The 20,296-nt window shown below is 46.0% G+C and overlaps 1 protein-coding gene across 1 annotated transcript in view; it reads right to left on the bottom strand.

Moving 5' to 3' along the window:
* Nucleotides 1-13,215, bottom strand: part of Klhl6 (kelch like family member 6) — a 34,695-nt gene extending 21,480 nt beyond the window's left edge. Inside the window, exon 1 of the mRNA XM_042259083.2 lies at nt 12,860-13,215. Within this exon, the coding sequence (XP_042115017.1) occupies nt 12,860-13,149 (290 nt within the window). The 5' untranslated portion in view covers nt 13,150-13,215. The remainder of the gene's footprint in view (nt 1-12,859) is intronic.
* Between the last annotated feature and the right edge of the window lie 7,081 nt (nt 13,216-20,296).

Genomic DNA, 20,296 nt, shown 5'->3' with positions numbered 1-20,296 from the left:
TCTTCCGTGCCCCCACCCTCTCAATAATAAAAAGAATAAAAAGCTCACCCCACAGCATGTAAATGAAATATTACATAGTAAGAAGTATTTTCTGGAGCTGGAGAGATGGCTCAGAGGTTAAGAATGCTGACTCTTCTTCCAGAGGACCTGAGTTCAATTCCCAGCACCCACATGGCAGCTCACACCTGTCTGAAACTCCAGTTTCAGGGGACCCCGACACCCATGGCAAAAACACAAATGCACATAAAACCAAAATAAAATATATTTTAAAAAAAAAAGAAGTATTTTCTTCAAAGATATGGACCAACAGTTTCAGAGCAGTAAGCTAGTTGCCCGATAGAGTGAATCAGGCATGTCTCACAGCAGAGCCCAAGTCATCCAGCATGTGTCTCTCACCACAGCCATGGACATCCCCACAGGCTCAAGACTCACCTAGATGATGTCAGGCCCCGGATGAAGACACTCAGCTCTCCAGTGTCTACGGGGATTACCTCTCCATTGAGGTCCCTTCTCAAATGTCATTCCTTCAAAGATGTTCTGCCTCATCTGTACCCAATCTAAAATCATCGCCCCACATTTATCCACTTTCCTTTCCTTCACAGAACTCTCACAACCCGACATTGCCCTGTATACCTATTTATTCGCTACTATAACGTCCTAGCTACCGCATGAACTGAATGGACTGACTGTCGTGGTTACAGAGTTCCCCGTGCCTAGAACAGCGCTCCCAATCCAGTGGAGATTCGGTCTCTAAAGAAATGAGTAAATAAGTGAGTGAGTGAGATCCTTAGAGTGGTTTTTTTGTTGGACATCTGACACTCCAAAAACTGTCAAACATCCTCTAGCGGATGAGGAGGAGCCCAACCCTGCCTGCCACCAAAAAAATCCTATCCTACACCCAGGGCCCGGAATTGGAAAGGGATAAACCTCTACACGTATTCCACTTACTACTCCTGAATAGCCTGAACGACGCTACTGGGATTTTTCATCCATCCCAGATAACCTATGGTTTACCCTCTCCTGCAACCTCCATGCCTCAGAGCTCCCAGCCTCAGCACCAATCGACCCTATAAACAAGCACTGCCCCTCTCACCTCTGCTGTCAAATGCATTTTAACCCCTGCCTGTCCTTCCTTAGGGCCCTGCTCATCCCTCCCCCGCCCTCTTCATGCTAAGAGTTAACTTCTCTGCTTCACTAAGATACTCTGTGTCGTGGCACTAACGTTAACTGTGAAGTGAGTAAAATTCAGCTCAGGCGTGCAGCTGTGTGTAGATGGCTCACATCTGTAGTTCCAGAACTCAGAAAAGGGAAGCAGGAAGATGTTAAGGTCAAGATCAACCTGAGATGAAGAACCTGCTTCAAAGTGTGTGTGTGTGTGTGTGTGTGTGTGTGTGTGTGTGTGTGTGTGTTCACATACGTGTAACTGGGTCAATGAAGAGACATTCTTTTTAATTGTTTAATGTCATCATGTGACGCCCAGTGAGCAGTGCTCTCAAGAAAGGGTTATTGTTCCAGGGTAGCCAATCAAAGGGGTTTCCACGGCAAAAAATCAGGGAGTCACCAGATGCAGCTGTGATGGAAGGTAGAATGGTTTTGCTGGCTATGGTAGCCAGAAACCCTGAGCTGCGGGCATCAAAACCTTCCACCTTCCATTTCCCAAACCAATTCTTACATTTTTTTTTATTAATTCATTCATTTTAACGTGTGTGGGTGTTCTGCCTGTGTGATATGCACTATGTGTATGCAGTGCCTATAGAGGCCAGAAGAGAGCATCAGACAGCCTGGACCTGGAGCTAGAAATGGTGGCGAGCTGCCATGTAGATACTGGAAACTGAACTCAGGTCCTTGGAAAGAGTAGTCAGTGGTCTTAACTGCTGAGGCATCTCTCCAGTCCTTTCCCCAAGCCAATTCTAACCAAAGAAAGCATGCAGCCATTCAGCTCAGTCCAGTTTCTGATCTCTAGCTATTCTCTAATGCCTATTACATCACCTCCCACGTAACTGGAGTCCAGCTTACATCCTTAGCCTCAAGTACCACAGCCTCATGGGATGAGTCACAATGTGAGCACCAAGTCCGGCCACATCTGAATACTGTGTGTGCCTACTAAGAGCACAGAACCCTCAATTTTTACCAACCCCAAATCAAATGAATTAAAATCTTTGGTAATGGGTTTAGCCAGATACATGTGATTAGATCTTAGGTTGGCTCTCATGATTCCTCAGCAAAACAAAACTTAAAAACTGCTGCTCTACTCTGAGCATGATAGCACATGTCTATAATCCCAGCATGAGAGACTGACGCTGGAGGAGCATACATTGAAGGCAAGCCTGGGCGGCTGCCTGGTTACTTTTCTATTGCTGTGTTAAGACACCATGACAAGGTAACTTACAGAAAAAGTTTACTTGGGGCCTACAGTTTTGGAGAGTGAGTCCATAACTGTCACAGCAGGGAGCATGGCAGCAGGCAGGCAGGCAGGCACGGCCTTGGGGCAGCAACACTGAGGACTTAACATCCTGATCCACAAACAGGAAGCTGAGAGAGAAAGCTAACTGGGAATGGTGTGGGCTTTTGAAACCTCGAAGCCCACCCACAGTGACACAAGTTCTCCAGCAAGACCACGCCTCCTAACTCTTCCCAGACACTTCCACCAAGTGGATATCAATCATTCAAATATTTGAGCCTATGGGGATGTTCTCATTCAAACCACCAGCTACAAAATGAGAACCTGTAAAAAAAATGTTTTTAGCCGGGCGTGGTGGCGCACGCCTTTAATCCCAGCACTCGGGAGGCAGAGGCAGGCGGATCTTTGTGAGTTCGAGGCCAGCCTGGGCTACCAAGTGAGCTCCAGGAAAGGCGCAAAGCTACACAGAGAAACCCTGTCTCGAAAAAACCAAAAAAAAAAAAAAAAAAAAAAAAAAATGTTTTTAGTACCTTAACACAGGCCTCTTTGGCCCCTACCTAACAAGAAGTCATAATAATGATCCAGGTTAAGGAAACAGTTGGCTTGGGCTAGGACAGGTATGCACCTGGAAATTCCTTTTTTCCGCTGTAGAGGTTCCCTTCCATCTTTTGAGATCCAGAGCTCCCGGGATCCCATCAGGCCTGGGGATACTTCACAAAGGAAAGGGCCTAGTAACAGCCTCTTCCCGGCCCGGAAAGCTCTCGATGCCCGTCTCTCATGTCTCTAGCTAATACCCTCAGAGAAGGCGCTGCAGCCTGCACTCAGGTAGCACAGATCATTGGAGCTAGGAGTTTCCATAAACAGCCTGACACAGAGCCTTATTAATAATAAATAGCACGCGATTTTGTACTTGTCCGTTGTGAGCATGCAAATCGCTCACACCTGCGAGAGAGCCTTACCGTGGTTTACTCCCTCAGGGTTTGTGTGTTTTAAGCTTCGTCCCCGGTGTGGCGGTGTAGACAGTGTAGATGGTGTAGACATACTGGGACCTTTCAAACACCAAGCACTTAACACAAGTTTGGTCTCTGAGGACACCGCCCTCAGGAGTTCTGATGTGGTTCTCATGGGACACGGCTCAGTTCTCAAAAGAGGGTGATTTGGAAGAGGAAGACGGCCCTACCTCCATGCTCTCTGGCTTCTTTTCTCACCCTCAAGCAAGGGACCTTGCTCTCCCACACATTCCCACCACAATATCACCTACTAAGTGATATTGACTCCATCAAGGCCAGAGCCAGGCCAATGCTAGCATCATGCCCCTGAACCTCCAGGACTACATAACCCTTTATGCTTAAAGTTCCCAGCCTCAGATATTTGTTATAGTACTTAAAAAGTAAAAAAATAAAAAACCAAACATATATATATTCAGAGTAGTACTTGGAAGTACACAGACATCTTTCTTTCTACTGTAGACACAAATCTGATAAATAGCATCCACATTTCTCTCTTGAGCTTGAAGTCACTCCAGCCACTGAACAAGCATTTGAACTAAAATGATAGAAGAGCTTAAAACTGAGATTCCCTCCACAGACTTTAGATGGCATCAGGCCTTGAAAGAACTTCTGTTTGTCAACCTTCTGGCTCACATTTACCAGGCCTCAGTCACTACACACGGCTTTGGGGAAGCAGAAGCCAACTTGCTTACTGTGTAACCAGAACCCTCAAAAGCCCACTGAGGCACTATTGGTGACTCGGCAAGCCATGGAGCTCCGATCATCCAAATTTAAGACAGAAAGCCTTCTTCTGTCCCACAAGATCAGACCCAATAGAATATAACAACAAGTACTTGTGTCCAGGCTCCGATGATGATCCAGACACAGATGTAATGGCGATCCTTGTTTTCTTGCTCAACATCATTCTTACACTGGTTAGTAGGAGCAGCCATGCTTCCCAGAGTGAACTGCCCCTCCTCCTACACTGTCTTGAATGTCTGTGAACAGAGCCTCAGCGATGCCCGTTAATTCATGTGCTGAGTGTTGGCACCGAGACCACACGGCCCCAAAGCCTGAAACCTGCGCTTCCCAGCCCTTGACAGAATAACACTGCGTCAATCCTTTACCTAAAATAAGACGCTGCAAAACTGAATAATCCATGCTTTATCATTCTTCCTCAGTTAATACGTGTAGATAAGAGATTTGGGTCGTTTTCTCACACACCCCTTCCCCTGTCTCAACCCTCTCCTTCTCGTGCTGAAACCTTATTCCCAAGTCCCCCTCCTAGTTAGAAGTTTCTTTCCTGTGTGTGACCACTGAGTTAACTGGAGTTGTTCCACGAGTGTGTGTATGGGGGAGGGGCGGTGGGGGAGTATTTACTGGAGCATGGGCAATTCATCAGTGGTCACACCACTGAAAACGTGACATTTCCTCCAGCACCCATTAACTGTCAATAGACCCCAGGGAAGGCTGGGCCTACGGCCCCTCCCACGTCTGTGATGCGCTGTGCAGCTCACTCTCATGCAGACAACCAGCGCTGCAGTGAGTCATGAGTGCCAGGGCTACCTTGTGTCCGAAGTCATCTGTGCTGCCCATCTCCCTTCCTCTGGCTCTCGGAATCCTGCCACCTCCTTTTCTGTGACGTGGGTGGTGAGATCCTGGGCCCCAGGGAAACCACAACTACTGTTTTGCCAAATGGTCACATCAACCGGCCTTCTAAATTCTCCAGTTTATATCATCACATCAGCGCTACTCTCAGAGAGGCTTACTGTATTGCTGGTGGTCAATGGAGAAACCACTACCTGACCAAAACGCCAGGAACGACCCATGTTTTCTTTTTATTTAATTTATTAACATTTACTTAATTTTTATTTTCTATGTATGACTTTTTCCTGCACGTATGTGTGTATACCACATGTGTGCCTGGCGCCTGAGAAGGTCAGAAGAGGGAATCAGATCCCCTGGAAATGCGATTACAGATAGTTGTGAGCTACCATGTGGGTTCTGAGAATTGAACCTGAGTCCTCTGGAAGAGCGACAAGGGCCCTTGATCACTGAGCCATCTCCCCAGCCCTGAATAATCCACGTTTTTAATTAAGTTGAGGTGCGGGTTCAGAACTGAGTGAAATTGCTTGTTTTGCTTCTGGCCTTGTCTCTGAATGAGCCAAAGGACTGGCAAGGGCACCCTCTCTTATCTGTCCCTTCCCGATCTGTAAACTCAGAGCCGGTCTCAGGGAAAGCATCACATCAGCTCAGTTCCCTGCCAGCCCTTCCAGATGTGCGCTGTAGTTCTCCTCCTAGGCAGTGGGGGCGCCAGGGGATGTCTGTGGTCTGCCTGCTTTCAGGGAGCAGTCTAAAGGATCCTTGAGATCTCGCCTCTGCCTTCATCCTTCATTCCAACCCACATCACTCTCATTGCAACTTTTTTTCTTAAGATAGGATCTTGCCACATGGCTTAGAATGGCCTCCTATTCCAGATCCTCCTGCCTCTGCCTCCCAAACACCAATGTCGCCATGCCCAACTACACTGTAACTTCTGAAGGGTCTCTCTGATGGGGCTCTCCTTACTTGCAGCCTAATAGGGTATTTTCACAGAGATGTCAAATCGTGTCTTTTTTTTTTTAATACTCCTCCCTGGCCTCCTTGCTGGTAAGATACATTGTACTCCTCAGCCACTCCTAACAAAGCCTTTCCTGGGCTGACCCTAGCCTCTCGGCCATACTGCTGCACATCGACTGTACTTCCTCTCCAGCGATCTGCATGTGTGTGTACATGCTACTTCTCCAGGTGGTTCTCCCCTCCAGCTCCAGGTCCACTGCAGGTCTGCCAACTAATATGCTATCCTGAGTCTTAGGATGCTGCTAGCAAATTGATACTACCCCTTCCTCATCTTCCTTGTTTGTGCATGCTGCTGTTGCTGCTGCTGCTGCTGCTGCTGTGTGTGTGTGTGTGTGTGTGTGTGTGTGTGTGTGTGTGTGTGTGTGTCCCTGTGTGTGTCCATGTATATCTGTGTGGGGTTGGGGGGATATGTGTGTGTGTGTGTGTGTGTGTGTGTGTGTGTGTGTGTCCCTGTGTGTGTGTGTATGTGTGTGTGTCCTTGTTTACTAATCCTTCTTTCCAGGATAGTCACTGGGCTCTGACCTTCTCCAAATTCCTCCTAAACCAAAATGTCCCATCAAACTCACTCTATACGATTAAGGATCCCACGAATCTGGGAAGTTTTTTTATTTGATCCAGACATGGATCATTATATCTATCATGTTAGTTTTCCATTTTATCATACTAATATCTGTCATGTTAGTTTTCTGTTTTATCATGTTTTAAAGTCATAGTGGTATCATCACCCATGTAATTAGTATGGGCTCTTCACTGAGACTGAGAGTAAGGTAATTAGTGCACGGGCTTCCAGACAGCCAAGGCAAGTGCAAAGTTACAGTAAATTGGCCACTAAAAGGAAGAAAAGCAGATTTATTATCTGTCTGTAATGTGCATTTACTTCTTTTCCTTTTGTTGAGTGTGTCCCTTTTCTGGGGCACAGTCTCTCCTACCCAGGATTCACTCAGACTACACTGCTCTGTGGAAGCTCTCACTCTTTGGATTTCTCTCTCTCTCTCTCTCTCTCTCTCTCTCTCTCTCTCTCTCTCTCACACACACACACACACACACACACACACACACACACACACACACACCTATCTCCTTCTTGGACTAAGCTCCTAAATTAGGCTGATCATTGTGCCCTAATTCCTTGACACAGTGATTGGTCTAGGAATCATAACTGAGTGGATCTAGGCCAATCAGCATCTTTCCCAGGGCTTTTTATATTAAAAGTAGCAAAAATCTCTTAGGCTCCCTCTGGAGCCAAAGCTGCAAGAAGTGTGTCTCAGATCTACCAAAAAGCAAACGTCAACCTTGTGGCAGGAGTTAGATCTGAAAGGTCTAACCGGAGGTACAGCCAGGCAGAAGTGGAGAGCGAGCGGGCAGCCTGACTGCACTGAAGGCCTGGGGTTCTCCCTGGTCTCTGCCACACTCCAGTCTTTCTATGATATAGAAATGTGCTAAAGCCAACCTCATTTGAGTTTCTATCCCTTGAAACCAGAATCAAACAAAACACAGTCACACCCGCCAACCCACCCACCAAAACGAGCAAACAAACAAAAACCAAAAACAGTGCTGACTAATGCGAAGCATGATGGACGGAGCCGCAGGCCCATCTATGAAAAGCTCAGATGCTACACACAGCCAGCTCTCCTCGGGGACTAGCTGTTCACCATCACACTGCCCAGTCCTCACACACAGTGTTTGTTTGGTTTTTTTTACAAAGGACTGGTTGCACACCCATGGGAAATATTTCTCTATTGTGCTTTAATTGAAAAACTGCAGGGAAAATATTCAAAACTAAAGGACTAGACTTCCTGTTTTTTTTTTTTTTGTTTTTTTTTTAAAGATTTATTTATTAAGTATACAGTATTCTGCTTGCATGTATCCCTTCAGGCCAGAAGAGGGAGCCAGATCTCATTACACATGGTTGTGAGCCACCATATGGTTGCTGGGAATTGAACTCAGGACCTCTGGAAGAACAGCCAGTGCTCTTAACCTCTGAGCCATCTCTCCAGCCCACTTCTTGTTCTTTAAAATAAATACTTTGAAGCCGGGTGGTGGTGGCGCACGCCTTTAATCCCAGCACTCAGGAGGCAGAGCCAGGCGGATCTCTGTGAGTTCGAGGCCAGCCTGGGCTACCAAGTGAGTTCCAGGAAAGGCGCAAAGCTACACAGAGAAACTCTGTCTCGAAAAACCCAAAAAATAAATAAATAAATAAATAAATAAATAAATAAATAAATAAATAAATAAATAAATAAATAAATAAATAAATAAATACTTTGGCCACATTCATTTGCTGCATTTGTGTGTACTTATGGACATGTGTGCATGCCATGGCCGTGTGGCAGGTCAGAGGACAACTGGAAGGAGTTCCCTCTTTCTACAATGTGAACTCAGGTACTCAGGCTTGGAGGCAAGCACCTGTGCAGAGCCAGGACCCCAGGACACTAGTTCTTGATTGGAAGAAGACCCAGATGCCCCAGACACCGGGTGTGGGCGTCAGTCTATTTTAGTTAAAAAAAAAAAAATCAATGAACTTATGACTCTTGCTCTGGAGCACACCACCACTACCCACTTCCCCCTACAATCCCACCCACCCCACACACCTCCTAGTGAAAACCAGCACTGCAAGAATTACTGTGTGGGCAGAGCACACCTGTGTCCACATGATTATGTAAGTGACCTATCGATTCTGTAATATTCTGAAGCATTTTAGATCTGGGGCCTGTGTGCGTATGTGAGTGAGTGAGTGAGTGAGTGAGTGAGTGAGTGAGTGAGTGAGTGCGTGCGTGCGTGCGTGCGTGCGTGCGTGCGTGCGTGTGTGTGTGTGTGTGTGTGTGTACAGACCCATGGATATATGTATAGAGGCCAGAGGTGGACATGGGATGTCTTTCTCTGTTGCTCCCCCATCATATTTTGAGTCAGAGTCTCTCTCTGGATGAGTAGCTAGGCTGTCCCTACCTCCCAGGACTGGGATCACAGGTTTGTACTGCTAAGCCTGGCTTTTAACACGAATGCCAGGGATCTGAACTTGAGTCCTTCTGCTTGCCCAATAAACACTTGACCCACTGAGCATGAATTTTGGATTTTTTTTTTTTTGAGACAAGGTTTCTCTGTGTAACAGTCCTAGCTGTCCTGGAACTCATTATGTAAGCCAGGCTAGCCTTGAACTCATAGAGATCCATCTGCCTCTGCCTCCCGAGTGCTGGAATTAAAGGTGTGCACCACCACCACCCGGCGAATTTTGGATTTTAAATTGGAAAATTTTCAAATTTTTCCTACAATGACCAAACTTCATCATCCTTCCTTTTTCTAAAGCATACAATGGCCTCCCAACCTTGTGAGGACTTCTACTTAATCAGTGGCTCACACTGTAGGAGGACTTTTCGGGTTTTTCCGACTTTGAATATATATGGGGTACCTGCTAAACACCAGCTACTGGAAATGGCACCAAGGACAAAGGAATGAAGAAGGAAGTCACTGCCTTCACATAGCTCACTCTGCATCCCTGGCTGGCCTCGAACTCAGAGATCTGCCAGCCTCTGCCTCCTGAGTGCTGGGATTAAAGGTGTGTGTCCACCATAGGCAGCTCAGTCTGTTCTAAGTCCACCAATCTAGACGTTGCCTTCAGATAGACAGATTCACAGAGGATGGGGAGAGGAAGAATGAGAGTGTGAATGATGGCCGTTTTGCCTGCTGGGACCTTAAGTCACACACCTAATGCCTGTGAGACAAGACTCACAGTGTCTTCTGAAGTTGTGGCCTTGTCAAGATCCCATAACACCTGTTCTTCATCTAATCCAGGCCTGGCCCACAGAAGTCATGTTGGGGTTCCCCAGCATCTGGACCCCTCCATAAGGATGGCAAATTCTCCCTTTTGAGTGGGCCATGTGGCAGGGGCCTCCACTCCACTTCAGAGGCTCGATGCCACTTCTCAGCTCCTGTCCCAGCCAGGCATCAACAGGCAATCAGAGCCGTGAACTTTGACGTGGGACGACAGAGAAGCAAGGACACGAGAGCCTGTTTGTGTAGAAGAAACAGAAGCACCAGCGACTTCCAGTTTCTAGGAATGGGCACAGAACAGGCAGGGAGCTGAAGCTCTATACTGTCCCTTCAGGATTCCCCTGCAGCTGGGCTTCCAACACAGGCACAAAAGGCTGAGATCTTGACTCCCGCCTGACACGTAAATTTCTCTTTCCACACAAGCCAGAGACCACTTCTGATCACAGAAAGTGAGAAATCTGACTTAGTGCCACATGTGACGTGTTTCTAGGCAAACAGATCAAGAAGTGAACTGCCGTATTATTTGCATTCCATGACAACTCACTAGTAAATGCAGCCCCGCAAATCCTTAACTGTGGATACCGGTGCTGAGCCTTCGAGGTCAAGCAGCTCCTCCCAGATGTTATGGAGCCAAGGAGCTAACTCTTAAGGCTTACCATCCTTTGTTCATGTCTCAGTCTCAACAAAGCGTATTTTCCTCCAACTTCCTCATTCTTCCCCAGACGTTAAAATAGATCCACAAAGGGAAATTCGCTGTCTGAGTGACTAATACTGCCCCTGTTTGGCTGACACATTCCGACCCTGCCATCCTCCTGGCACACCACTGAACTCTTGCAACTGCTTGTCTGTGTGTGTGAGATGGGCAGAACCAGCAGGTTGCTTTGGGTTAAATAGCTCCGGTGTACTGACAGGCAAGGGGCTGAGTCTGAGGGAAGTGATCCCTACTCTACCACCAACAGAGGCTGCTGATTTCAACCTGCTGTGGTGTGCTGGCCGCGACAGAGGTCTCACCCCTTTCGAAACCTTAGAAACAACGCAAAGACGCACTGAGTCACTGCCAGACCGAATGTCGGTCCTCAGTCTCAGGACACAAGTTGGCTATTTTTTTTTTTTTTAAGCTGGCATCCTAGACTTCATCCCCGCATCTGCAAGATGGGCCCTATATCCCACCTCATTAGGTTGGGGTGCACTTTAAACGGGCTAGGTGCATGTGACACTGGGCCCACACAACTGCTCAACCAACAAAACAGAGTCCTGTCTCCAGAACTGTGTACCCGGATAGGAAGAAAACTGTGTTGGAAATGCCTGGATGTAAATCTAAAGAAAGAGTAAGAATAAGACCAGGCAATTTGGTTAGAAAGTGTGCATCAGCTTCTCACCACCACCGCCTGCCCCGAGGACCAGCAGAGTGTTTTCTACATCAGCAAACATAGAAGATCTGAGCTGAGGCACCTCTGTTTACGAGGAGAAACCCAAGGACCAAAACAAAGAGATGTCTCAAGGGCAGAGGGCCAGCAGTCCTGTCTCATGAGCAGGCAAACACACTTACAAAATTAACAACTAAGGACAGCAGTTTTTCAGTGACTCACAACAGGAAGAATAAACGGAAAACAAGTACCCAGGACACCGAGGCAAACTGGCTGCCCTTCACTCCTAAGCGAGAAAGCTGGTGGCGAGCACAGCGGCAGGCAGGCGAAGCAGTGTGCGGGGTCAGCCCATTTTCACGACTCAGCTTGCATTTTCCCTAGGTATCCTGCCCACAGAAGGATGCTCCAAACCCAGTGGCAGCCTTGTTCTGCCGTTAAAACAAGGGCTTTTAGAATGTGTGGAATCCCTGCTCCAGCAACAGCCAGGCACAAGATGCACGGCTTCATTTCCTCATCTAAAAAGGGGCCGTCTGTCACCTTCACCATGCCACTGCAGACTGAAACCAACCGTTGTTTGTGGTACAGAGCAGGCGTGACTTCCCTCAAGTTCTCACAGCCCGCTGCCCCTTGCCATGTCAATCTAGGAGAGCTATTTACCCACAGCAACCCGCTGACCCTGCCCTTTGAACTCCAAAGAATTTTCTCCTAAACCCACCATATGATACTTTCTTAAAATCCGCAACCAGAACTGAGAGGTAGAAAAATCTCACTTAAAATAAACAAAGTGATTTCCCACTCCCCTGGTTTCCAAAATACCTCCCTCATTTACACCATCCTTACACGCTAGTTCCCTGTCACGTCCATGCTGATGTGGACAATGCGGGTGCAGCTGTATTCACTGGGGATTTGAACAAAGATGCTTTGAGCAAATGTATCTGCCAGGCACCGTACAAGACCTTTTCACTTCCCCCACAACAGTGATGAGAGAAAACCGTCACTGTCCCCATCTTCCAGTTCACGAGACAGAAACGCAAGAGCACCTGGGACACTTGTCTAAAACCTGCCAGCCGGGGAGGGCCCAAGGGACATGGAAGCAGGTCTTCTGGCCCCAGGTCCCCCACTCTGACGCCCCAGGAGCCTTTCACGCCCACAGCCTTCTTGCACTATTAATCCTTCCCACCTCTCCTTGCACAACAGAAACCCCTAACTTTCAGCAAGTCATCTGATAACTCCAAGAGGCCACATCCTTTTTCTCTACCTCTACTGATGAAGACAGACAACATCATGTTTCTAACACTTCGGTCAAACTGAGGAAAGGGAGGGGGGAAAAAAATCCCCCTGACTTAAGTAATTTCACATCCTTAAAACGAAGGACATACTTTCCTATGTCAAGTTCACCGTGATAAATAAGCACTGCTTCTAAAGGGTCCCAGTTTCTCTTAGAACGTGGCCTACATCCAAAACCTAAAGTTTGATAGTTTCCTTTCTTATATTTTAAGTAGGCACACAAATCTTAGTATATGTACATACATATTTGCATTGTATATAATGTAATATATGATCTAATATATAACATTGTCATATATTATAATAATCAATAACCATAAACTTAACAGTAAGCAAAACGGGTTGAGCTCGCACATCTACAGCTATTTTCCTTGCAGCACGCACACACGCATGCACGCACGCAGGTTGACTCTGATTCAAGGCAGGCTGACCTGAAATAGTTGCTGGCTGCAGCAAGTACCACACGATGGCAAGAAAACTCCTGGACGTCCACACACAGGATGACATCTGTCAAGGCATTTTCCTCTCGGAGGCTCTCCAGGCCGTTCTGAAGAATTAAGGAAAGTTTCGTGTCGTCAAATTTCACCTTCTCCCCATTTAATATTTCCACCACGTCTCCCCTTTTCTGGGAGGGCTTGTCTGTAGTGAGTGTCGAGGGTCCTTCCAAGCTCCTCTCTACCATGTCGTCGCTCATGGTGCAGGCGCCTCTTTGTCCTGCCATCAACGTCCAGACTAAAGGAGCTGCCCAGTTTCGAGGAGGTCACACTGCAGAAGCTGAGCGGATTTCCTGCACGGCCCCTCCACTTATCACCAGCTGTCACACATACATAACAGGAAGTCTCACACTTTCTCATCCTGTTACTACAAACGCCAGCAACAACTCCTCCTCTTCTTCTTTCTGTGGATTGTCGCAGGGTTAGGAATCTCTTCGAGTGGGTGTATGGGACAGGAGAGAAAGGGTGGCCTCTCAGAATCCCCTGGGAGTACAGTTTGGTCATCTCCTGCCTCGCACTCACAGGCAGCAAGCCTCTGGTTTGGGGCTTTACCTGTTTCCTGGTGCTCCCGTAACCCACGACATCAGTGAGAGGTCTCCCATTGTCTGAGACCCCTTTGAAGCCTAACAATCCCCCTTCAGTCAGCACTACACATCTGTCAATCGTTATGACAGTCATCAATACCTCCCACACAGAGCAAGCATCTCCTGACTCGAACATGCCTCTATGAGAGAAAGAGGAGCAATGGTGTCCGGAAGCCCCATCCCCAGAGTCTCATCTCTTACCTTAGGGTAGTAGGTCAATACGTGAGTGCCCTAGCAAGTCTCAGTGTGGCCTGCTCTTACCCAGCATTGACCAACCGTGTATTTAATAGTAGATCACGAACTGTCTTCATTATCTCGGCAGGTCTGTATTGCTTAGTAATACTGTAAGCCCCCAATAAACTGTGTGGTGTTTTGTTTTGTTTGTAAGTTCCTTGGTCACAATGTCATCACAGCAATAGGAATGTAACTAAGGCATAAGCCTTGTAAGACTTTTCCCCATTCACACTGGCATGTCAACTGGTGGTGTCACTTTGCTGGTTTTGTTTAGGTAACCATATTGTTAAGATTTCATGGGAGCAGCTTCCCTATCATATTAGAAGACACTATCTCTCAGCAGATGTCCTGCTCCCCTGGCTCTTACAATGGTCCACATCTGCTACTGCAAAAAAGTGGTTTTTTTTTTGTTTGTTTGTTTGTTTTTTATGGAGGGTGAGAGTTACAATTACCTGTGGGTATAAGGCTAAGTGTTTTTAAATTTAGGAAAGTGATAGTAATAAGTTCTCCGAGGGGTTATGATGTCACCAACAATGAATAGTTGGCTGGGTTTATAGTCTCAGGCATGAATTCCTTCCTATTGATCAGGTCTCAAGTCCAATCAGGTGACCGTTGCTTACTCCTGAGACATAGGTACCATTTTTGCACCTTTGAAGACATCTTGCCATGCTGGTCCTTGTTGTGGTGCAGGCTTTACAGCTGGGTGAGACTGGTTGCTTTTCTCCATCAGCAGAGTGCACAGCACCTCTGAGTGCTATGAAAGTCTTCAAGGAGAAGGCTTCCAGGTTAATTCTAGCTCTATTCCTCCAAGTCCTATGTCTGAAGTCTATTTTGTGTTTAATAATACAATCTTACCTTCAAGTTCTGGGGGGGCAACCAAGAACAATGGCAACAGCCTATACCACTTAGGGAGTGTCTCTGACCATCTGTGATTGCTGGCTTTTAAATTTTTCTAAGGTGTGTTTATTTTTATTTTATGTGAATGGGTGTTTGGGCCTGCATGTATGTCTGCGCACCATATTTATGCAGTGCCCAGGGAAGCATCGGATCCCCTGGAACAAGAGTTACAGGCAATTGTGAGCCTCCATGTGGGTGCTGGGGAATGAACCCAGGTCCTAGTAACACAGAGGAAGTGAGAGAGCTGTTGTTCCCTTAAACTTCCATACTTGCCAAAGGGCGCCCACCATTCTCACGTTTCCTGAAGGAACTGCCAAGAGGCTTGGCTTCTGCCTACTGGGATGCATTATTATCTTTGCATCATTCTGATGATAATCCAACAGGACAACTGTTGTGGAATATTTAACTGTGTAAAGACGGGTTACATTTATTTATGCTGTGGAATATTACTTTAACTGTGGAATATTTAACTGTATAAAGTTGTGTTATATTTGTTTCTATGCCTTTGTTAATGTTGTAAAGACGTGTTACATTCAGCTATACTGCATTTGTTTAACTATGTAAAGATGTGTTGCGTTTGTTTCACCTTGCCTGCCTAAGGCTCCTGATTGGTCTAATAAAAAGCTGAATGGCCAATGGCTAGCCAGGAGAGGAATAGTCAGGGCTGTCAGGCAGAGAGAATAAGTAGGAGGCTAGAAAGAAGGAGAAAGAGAGGGAGATGCTCAGGGCCAGAAGCCAGGCAGCCACCAGCGAGACATGGAGGCAGCAGGAAAGGAAGACACACAGAAGGAAAGAAAGGTAAAAAATCCCTGAGGCAAAATGTAGATAAAGAGAAACACATTAAAGTAAGAGCTAAGCGAAGGCTGAGCATTCAAAACTAATAATAAGTCTCTGTGTCATGATTTGGGAGCTGGTTGGTGGCCCAAAGGAAGCCTGGTACAAACAACTTCAGGACAAAAAGATACTTTGACATGTAGTTACAAAGGTTTCAGTCTGTCATAGCAGAGAAGCCATGGTGGATTCTGTGGTGGTGGAAGCCCCTGGCAAGGGACCAGGAGGCAGTGAATGAAGATAGAACCCGGGCTGAGCTATAGTCTTCAAAGGCTTCCCATAAGACCTCCTCCTGCCAGCTGGGTCCCAGCTCCTAAATGTCCCACAGCCTCCCACAGCAGTGCCACCACTAGGGAATAAGTACTGGCAGCATGAGCCCATGGAGGAGGCTGATTTCACCTCTGCCATTTCTTAACGTGAGGTGCATATAGTCCAACTTTCAGAGTCCTCCACAGGCTTAGTAGTCCCATACTGTTCCAAAGTCCAAATCTTCTGAGGCTCAAGACAATCTCTTAGCTGTGAGCCCCTGTAAAATGGCAAAGAAAAGTTACCTACTTCCAAAACAAAATGGCCCAGAGCAAACATTTTCGTCTCAAAGGGGAGGAGCAAGGAAGCAAAGAAAAGCAAGGCCAAAGCCGGCAGACCCAGTATGGCACCTCTGACCTCTCTCTTGGGCTGGTCGCAGTGTTTGCCTGCAGGTTTCCCCCGAAAAATGCCCCATGTTCCCGGTATTTCAAACATCCTGCCGTCTACATTGCAGCTCTGCCTTGGGACTCAGCATTTCAGGAATCGGCCTTTCGTCTGCTCCCTGCAGGAACTCTGCTGCATGGTCCCCGGCTACAGGCTTTCCTTAAACATCTGGGTACAAGCAAGCCTCCATGACATGACTCATGCACTCCATGTAACTGCAAAACCAGCATGCCATGAGTGGCAGCAAGTTCCGCTGCCTGCTCAAGCAGTGCCCGGGCCCGTGAGCTGCAGCTGCTTCTGCGTCCTTGTGAAGCTGAGCCTGGAAGGTACTCGACCAAGTGGTCCTGCTTCAGCAAGAAATACGTTCTCTCTTCTTAGAGGCAAGTCTGTGGAGCGGTTTTAGGGTTTCACACCTTGGAGCCTTGCCAAATCCAAAAAGGCCCTGGAGGCACATCTCCTGTTGTCCCAGGGCAAGTCGTCTGGCATCTGTATTGGTTTGCTTTTTGTAGCTGTGATAAGTCCTTTTTAACAAAAAGCAGCTTAGGAAAAGGGTTTATTTGGCTCACACATCCAGATCATAGTCCATCACTGAGGGAAGGCTGTAGATGTAACTAACCGTCTTATTAAATAAGAGACACAGAAACAATGTAAAAGAGAAAGCCGAGAGGTCAGAGCTCAGAGCTAAAATCTCACCCTTCTGCCTGTGGTGTCCCAGCTTCCCGAAAGAGAGCTACTTCCTGTCTGTACGCCTTTTTTATAGTATTATTGTTCTGCCTTCTCATTGGTTGTAAACCCAAACACATGACTGCCTCGTCACTGTCTGAATGTACAGCCCCCTAGGTCTTAAAGGCATATGTCTCCAATGCTGGCTGTATCCCTGAACACACAGAGATCTATGGGATTAAAGGTGTGTGCCACCACCGCCACACTCTGTCTATGGCTCTAATAGCTCTGACCCCCGGGCAACTTTATTTATTAACATACAATCAAAATCACATTTCAGTACAATTAGAATACCACCACAGAAGGCAGGGCAGGAACTCAAGGCAGGAACCTAGTGGCAAGAACTGAAGCAGAGGCCATGGAGGAGCGCTGCTCACTGGCTTGCTCTCTCTGTCTTGCCCAACCAGCTCTCTTACACAGCCCAGGACCACCTGCTGAGGGGTGTTACCACCCGCAATGAGATGGACACTCCCACATCAATTATTAACCAAGAAAATGTCCCATAGACATGCCCACAAGCCAGTCTGCTGAAGCATTTCCTCAGACCAGGTTCCTTCTTCCCAGGTGACCCTTGTGTCAAGTTGACAAAAATTAGCTAGCACAGCTTTTTTAAATTACGTGAATACCTTTAAAGTGTGGGGCTTCTCTGCCTCAGCACTTTAAACACTCTGTCAAAATTGTACGTTTGATGTCTTTCTGTTCCTCCCTTTGCTCCCAATTCTCACTGTAAAACTGGCTCAAGAGAGCCCGCAGACATCATATGGGCAGTCCAAATGCTATGCTGTCTTGCAACTTCCTTCACCAAATTAATCAGTTCATTATTTTGGATTTCAGACTTACTCAGGTCTTCAGGACATAGGCAAAATGTAGATAAATTCTATCTCAGAGAGTGAAATGAAGAGAGTCTGCTCCAGTTTCCATAGAATTCTTATTTTAATCTGAAACTTCATGAGTATGATTTTTCCTGTCCATATTTCTGTCAGTTTTATTATCTTCCAAGTTCCTACCAGAATCACCCTGTAAACTTTCTTCCCTTATTTCAGGGCTTCTCTCACATACATCTCCAGACTTTTCCACCTTCCTTCTGCAAATCAGTTCCAAGGACCTAAGAAACATGCTCAGATTTAGTCAAAGCAATGACCTTACTCCTGGTATCAGTTTTCTGTATTAGCTATATTTGCATCATTCTGATGACAATATCTGACAGAGAAATATTTAAGGAACAAAAAATTTATTTCAGTTCAGGATTTCCCCCCTACCATTATGGCAGGAATTACATAGGATAGTGGGTCACTCTCCAACGTTAACATCACGTGGCCTATGTTTGTTCACATGATGGTCAATCAGGAAGCTGAGAGAGAACCAGCAACCTTCGATGGCCTGCCCCAAAATGACCTACTTAAAACAATTAGACTGTACCTCATAAAGTTCCCCAAATGATACCTGTCAGCTGAAAAATAAACATTCAAAACACAGGAATATGGGATGACTTTTCAGAGTCAAACCATAACTATGATTCTAGCTATATCCTCTGGTAAGTTTAAAGAGGATATATAACCACACAACCCAAGCCTCTTCATGGCAACTTGTATCCCATAATCTCTCAAATTATAAACATGAGGCCCAAAACTGCTCTCTCTACCTCCTTACCTCTCCTTCTCACACACACAAAAAATAGAAGAATAAAATTCACTTTCTTGACAGGTAGCGGCAGTGGCAGCGGCAGCGCGTGCCTTTAATCCCAGCACTAGAGAGGCAGAGGCAGGCGGATCTCCATGAGTTCGAGGCCAGCCTGGGCTACAGAGTGAGTTCCAGGAAAGGCACAAAGCTACACAGAGAAACCCTGTCTCAAAAAAAAATTCAATTTCTCTTTCATGATAGATTCTGTCCACCAAACTCCTTTATTGATTTATCTTTATTTTTCACATGAGTCAAAAACCATTAACTTGCCTGTCTCTGCCTCATTCTCTCTCCACAGGACCTCTCTATTATGTAGCTCTGGCTTTCCTGGAACTAGCTATATAGACAAAGCTGGACTCAAGCTCACAGGGATCTGTGTGCCTCTGCCTGAGAGCTGAGAGCTTGGCCTCAACTCTAGTACATACAACTTCTTCCTCAAATCTCTGTGCAGTGCTTCCATACTCCGAAAAGTGGCAATATGCTGGAGGAGGATCAGAGGGTTCGCAAGTGCTACAGGTCTGCCTTGAACTCAATACAGCCTTGGATAACGATCAATTCCTGATCTTGCAGCCTCCATCTCCTGAGTGCTGAGAGTATAGGCCTGTGGCACCAGGATGTCTCCATAATATTTTTTTTTTTTTTGCAAATCAGAATGTATCCCTAGCTCCAAGAAAATGACTTCAACTCTAAGATCTCAAAGCTACAATCTCTACTCTTTGCTCAATTCTGTATTTTAAAAGGCTTTTATGAAGAATAACCACCTTGAATTTAATTAAACATCTTTGTAATATAAAAAAAAACCACTAACTTAACCAGATGTTGGCTCCTTCCCCTTACATATCCTTTACCTAGTAGGCAGGCACATATAAAGTTGTATCATAGGCCTAAGGAGCTCTGTTGGTAAACAGTAAAAATCACAATTACTCTATTTATATGTCAACCTGAATGTGTTCTAAGATTCATCATTAACTAGTACATAGTCTTTATAGACACCAATTCCATCCTGTAGATTTTTTTCTTCCTATAAGGCAATAAAATACATAAGCCACTAGCAAAATTTTGCTGTTTGTTTTTGAGACAAGGAGAGTTCCACCTGCTTCATCCTCCTGAGTTCTGGTATTAAAGGTGTGCTCCACCATGCCTAGCTAGCAAAAGCTTGAATACTGCACAGATAGTCTAATATATATTTCTATGCCAGTTAGATTCATGACACTCATACTAAATAGATTATGTTCCCACAGGAGTAGAAGCTGTGATGCTTAGTATTGATCATCAAATTGACAAGATCAAGAATCACCCTAAATACAAGCCCCCCACTCAGAGCTGTGAAGGATCGTCTAGGTTTTAGTGGCTATTGGGCATACCTGTGCGAGACTGTCTTGAGTAACTAAATTGAGGAGCAAGACCCACTCTAAAAATTGGCAGAAAAATTCCCTGAATATATATTTTTTTAAAAAGCCTTATGAAAACCCACTACTTTGTAAGCCTTTTTAAAAAATATTTTTTAAAGAAGTTTGAATGGAGGTGCCCTGAATGGTCAGACAATGTTGCTCTCAGAAGACACATATCATTACATGGAAATCTCAGTATCAGGCACAGGATACCTTCCCATGAGTCAAGGAGGTGCCTAAGACCTGCAAAACAACAGGCTATTACCATTGCTCTTGGCTCTTGTGCTGTTAATTTATTTTTACCTCAATACCATCTGGAGTCATCTGAGAACAGGAAACCACAA

Source organism: Peromyscus maniculatus, chromosome 12, assembly GCF_049852395.1.
Source record: "Peromyscus maniculatus bairdii isolate BWxNUB_F1_BW_parent chromosome 12, HU_Pman_BW_mat_3.1, whole genome shotgun sequence".
Taxonomy (NCBI): domain Eukaryota; kingdom Metazoa; phylum Chordata; class Mammalia; order Rodentia; family Cricetidae; genus Peromyscus; species Peromyscus maniculatus.
The sequence above is the reverse complement of the archived record's forward strand: the minus strand, read 5'-3'. Positions and strand labels throughout refer to the sequence as shown.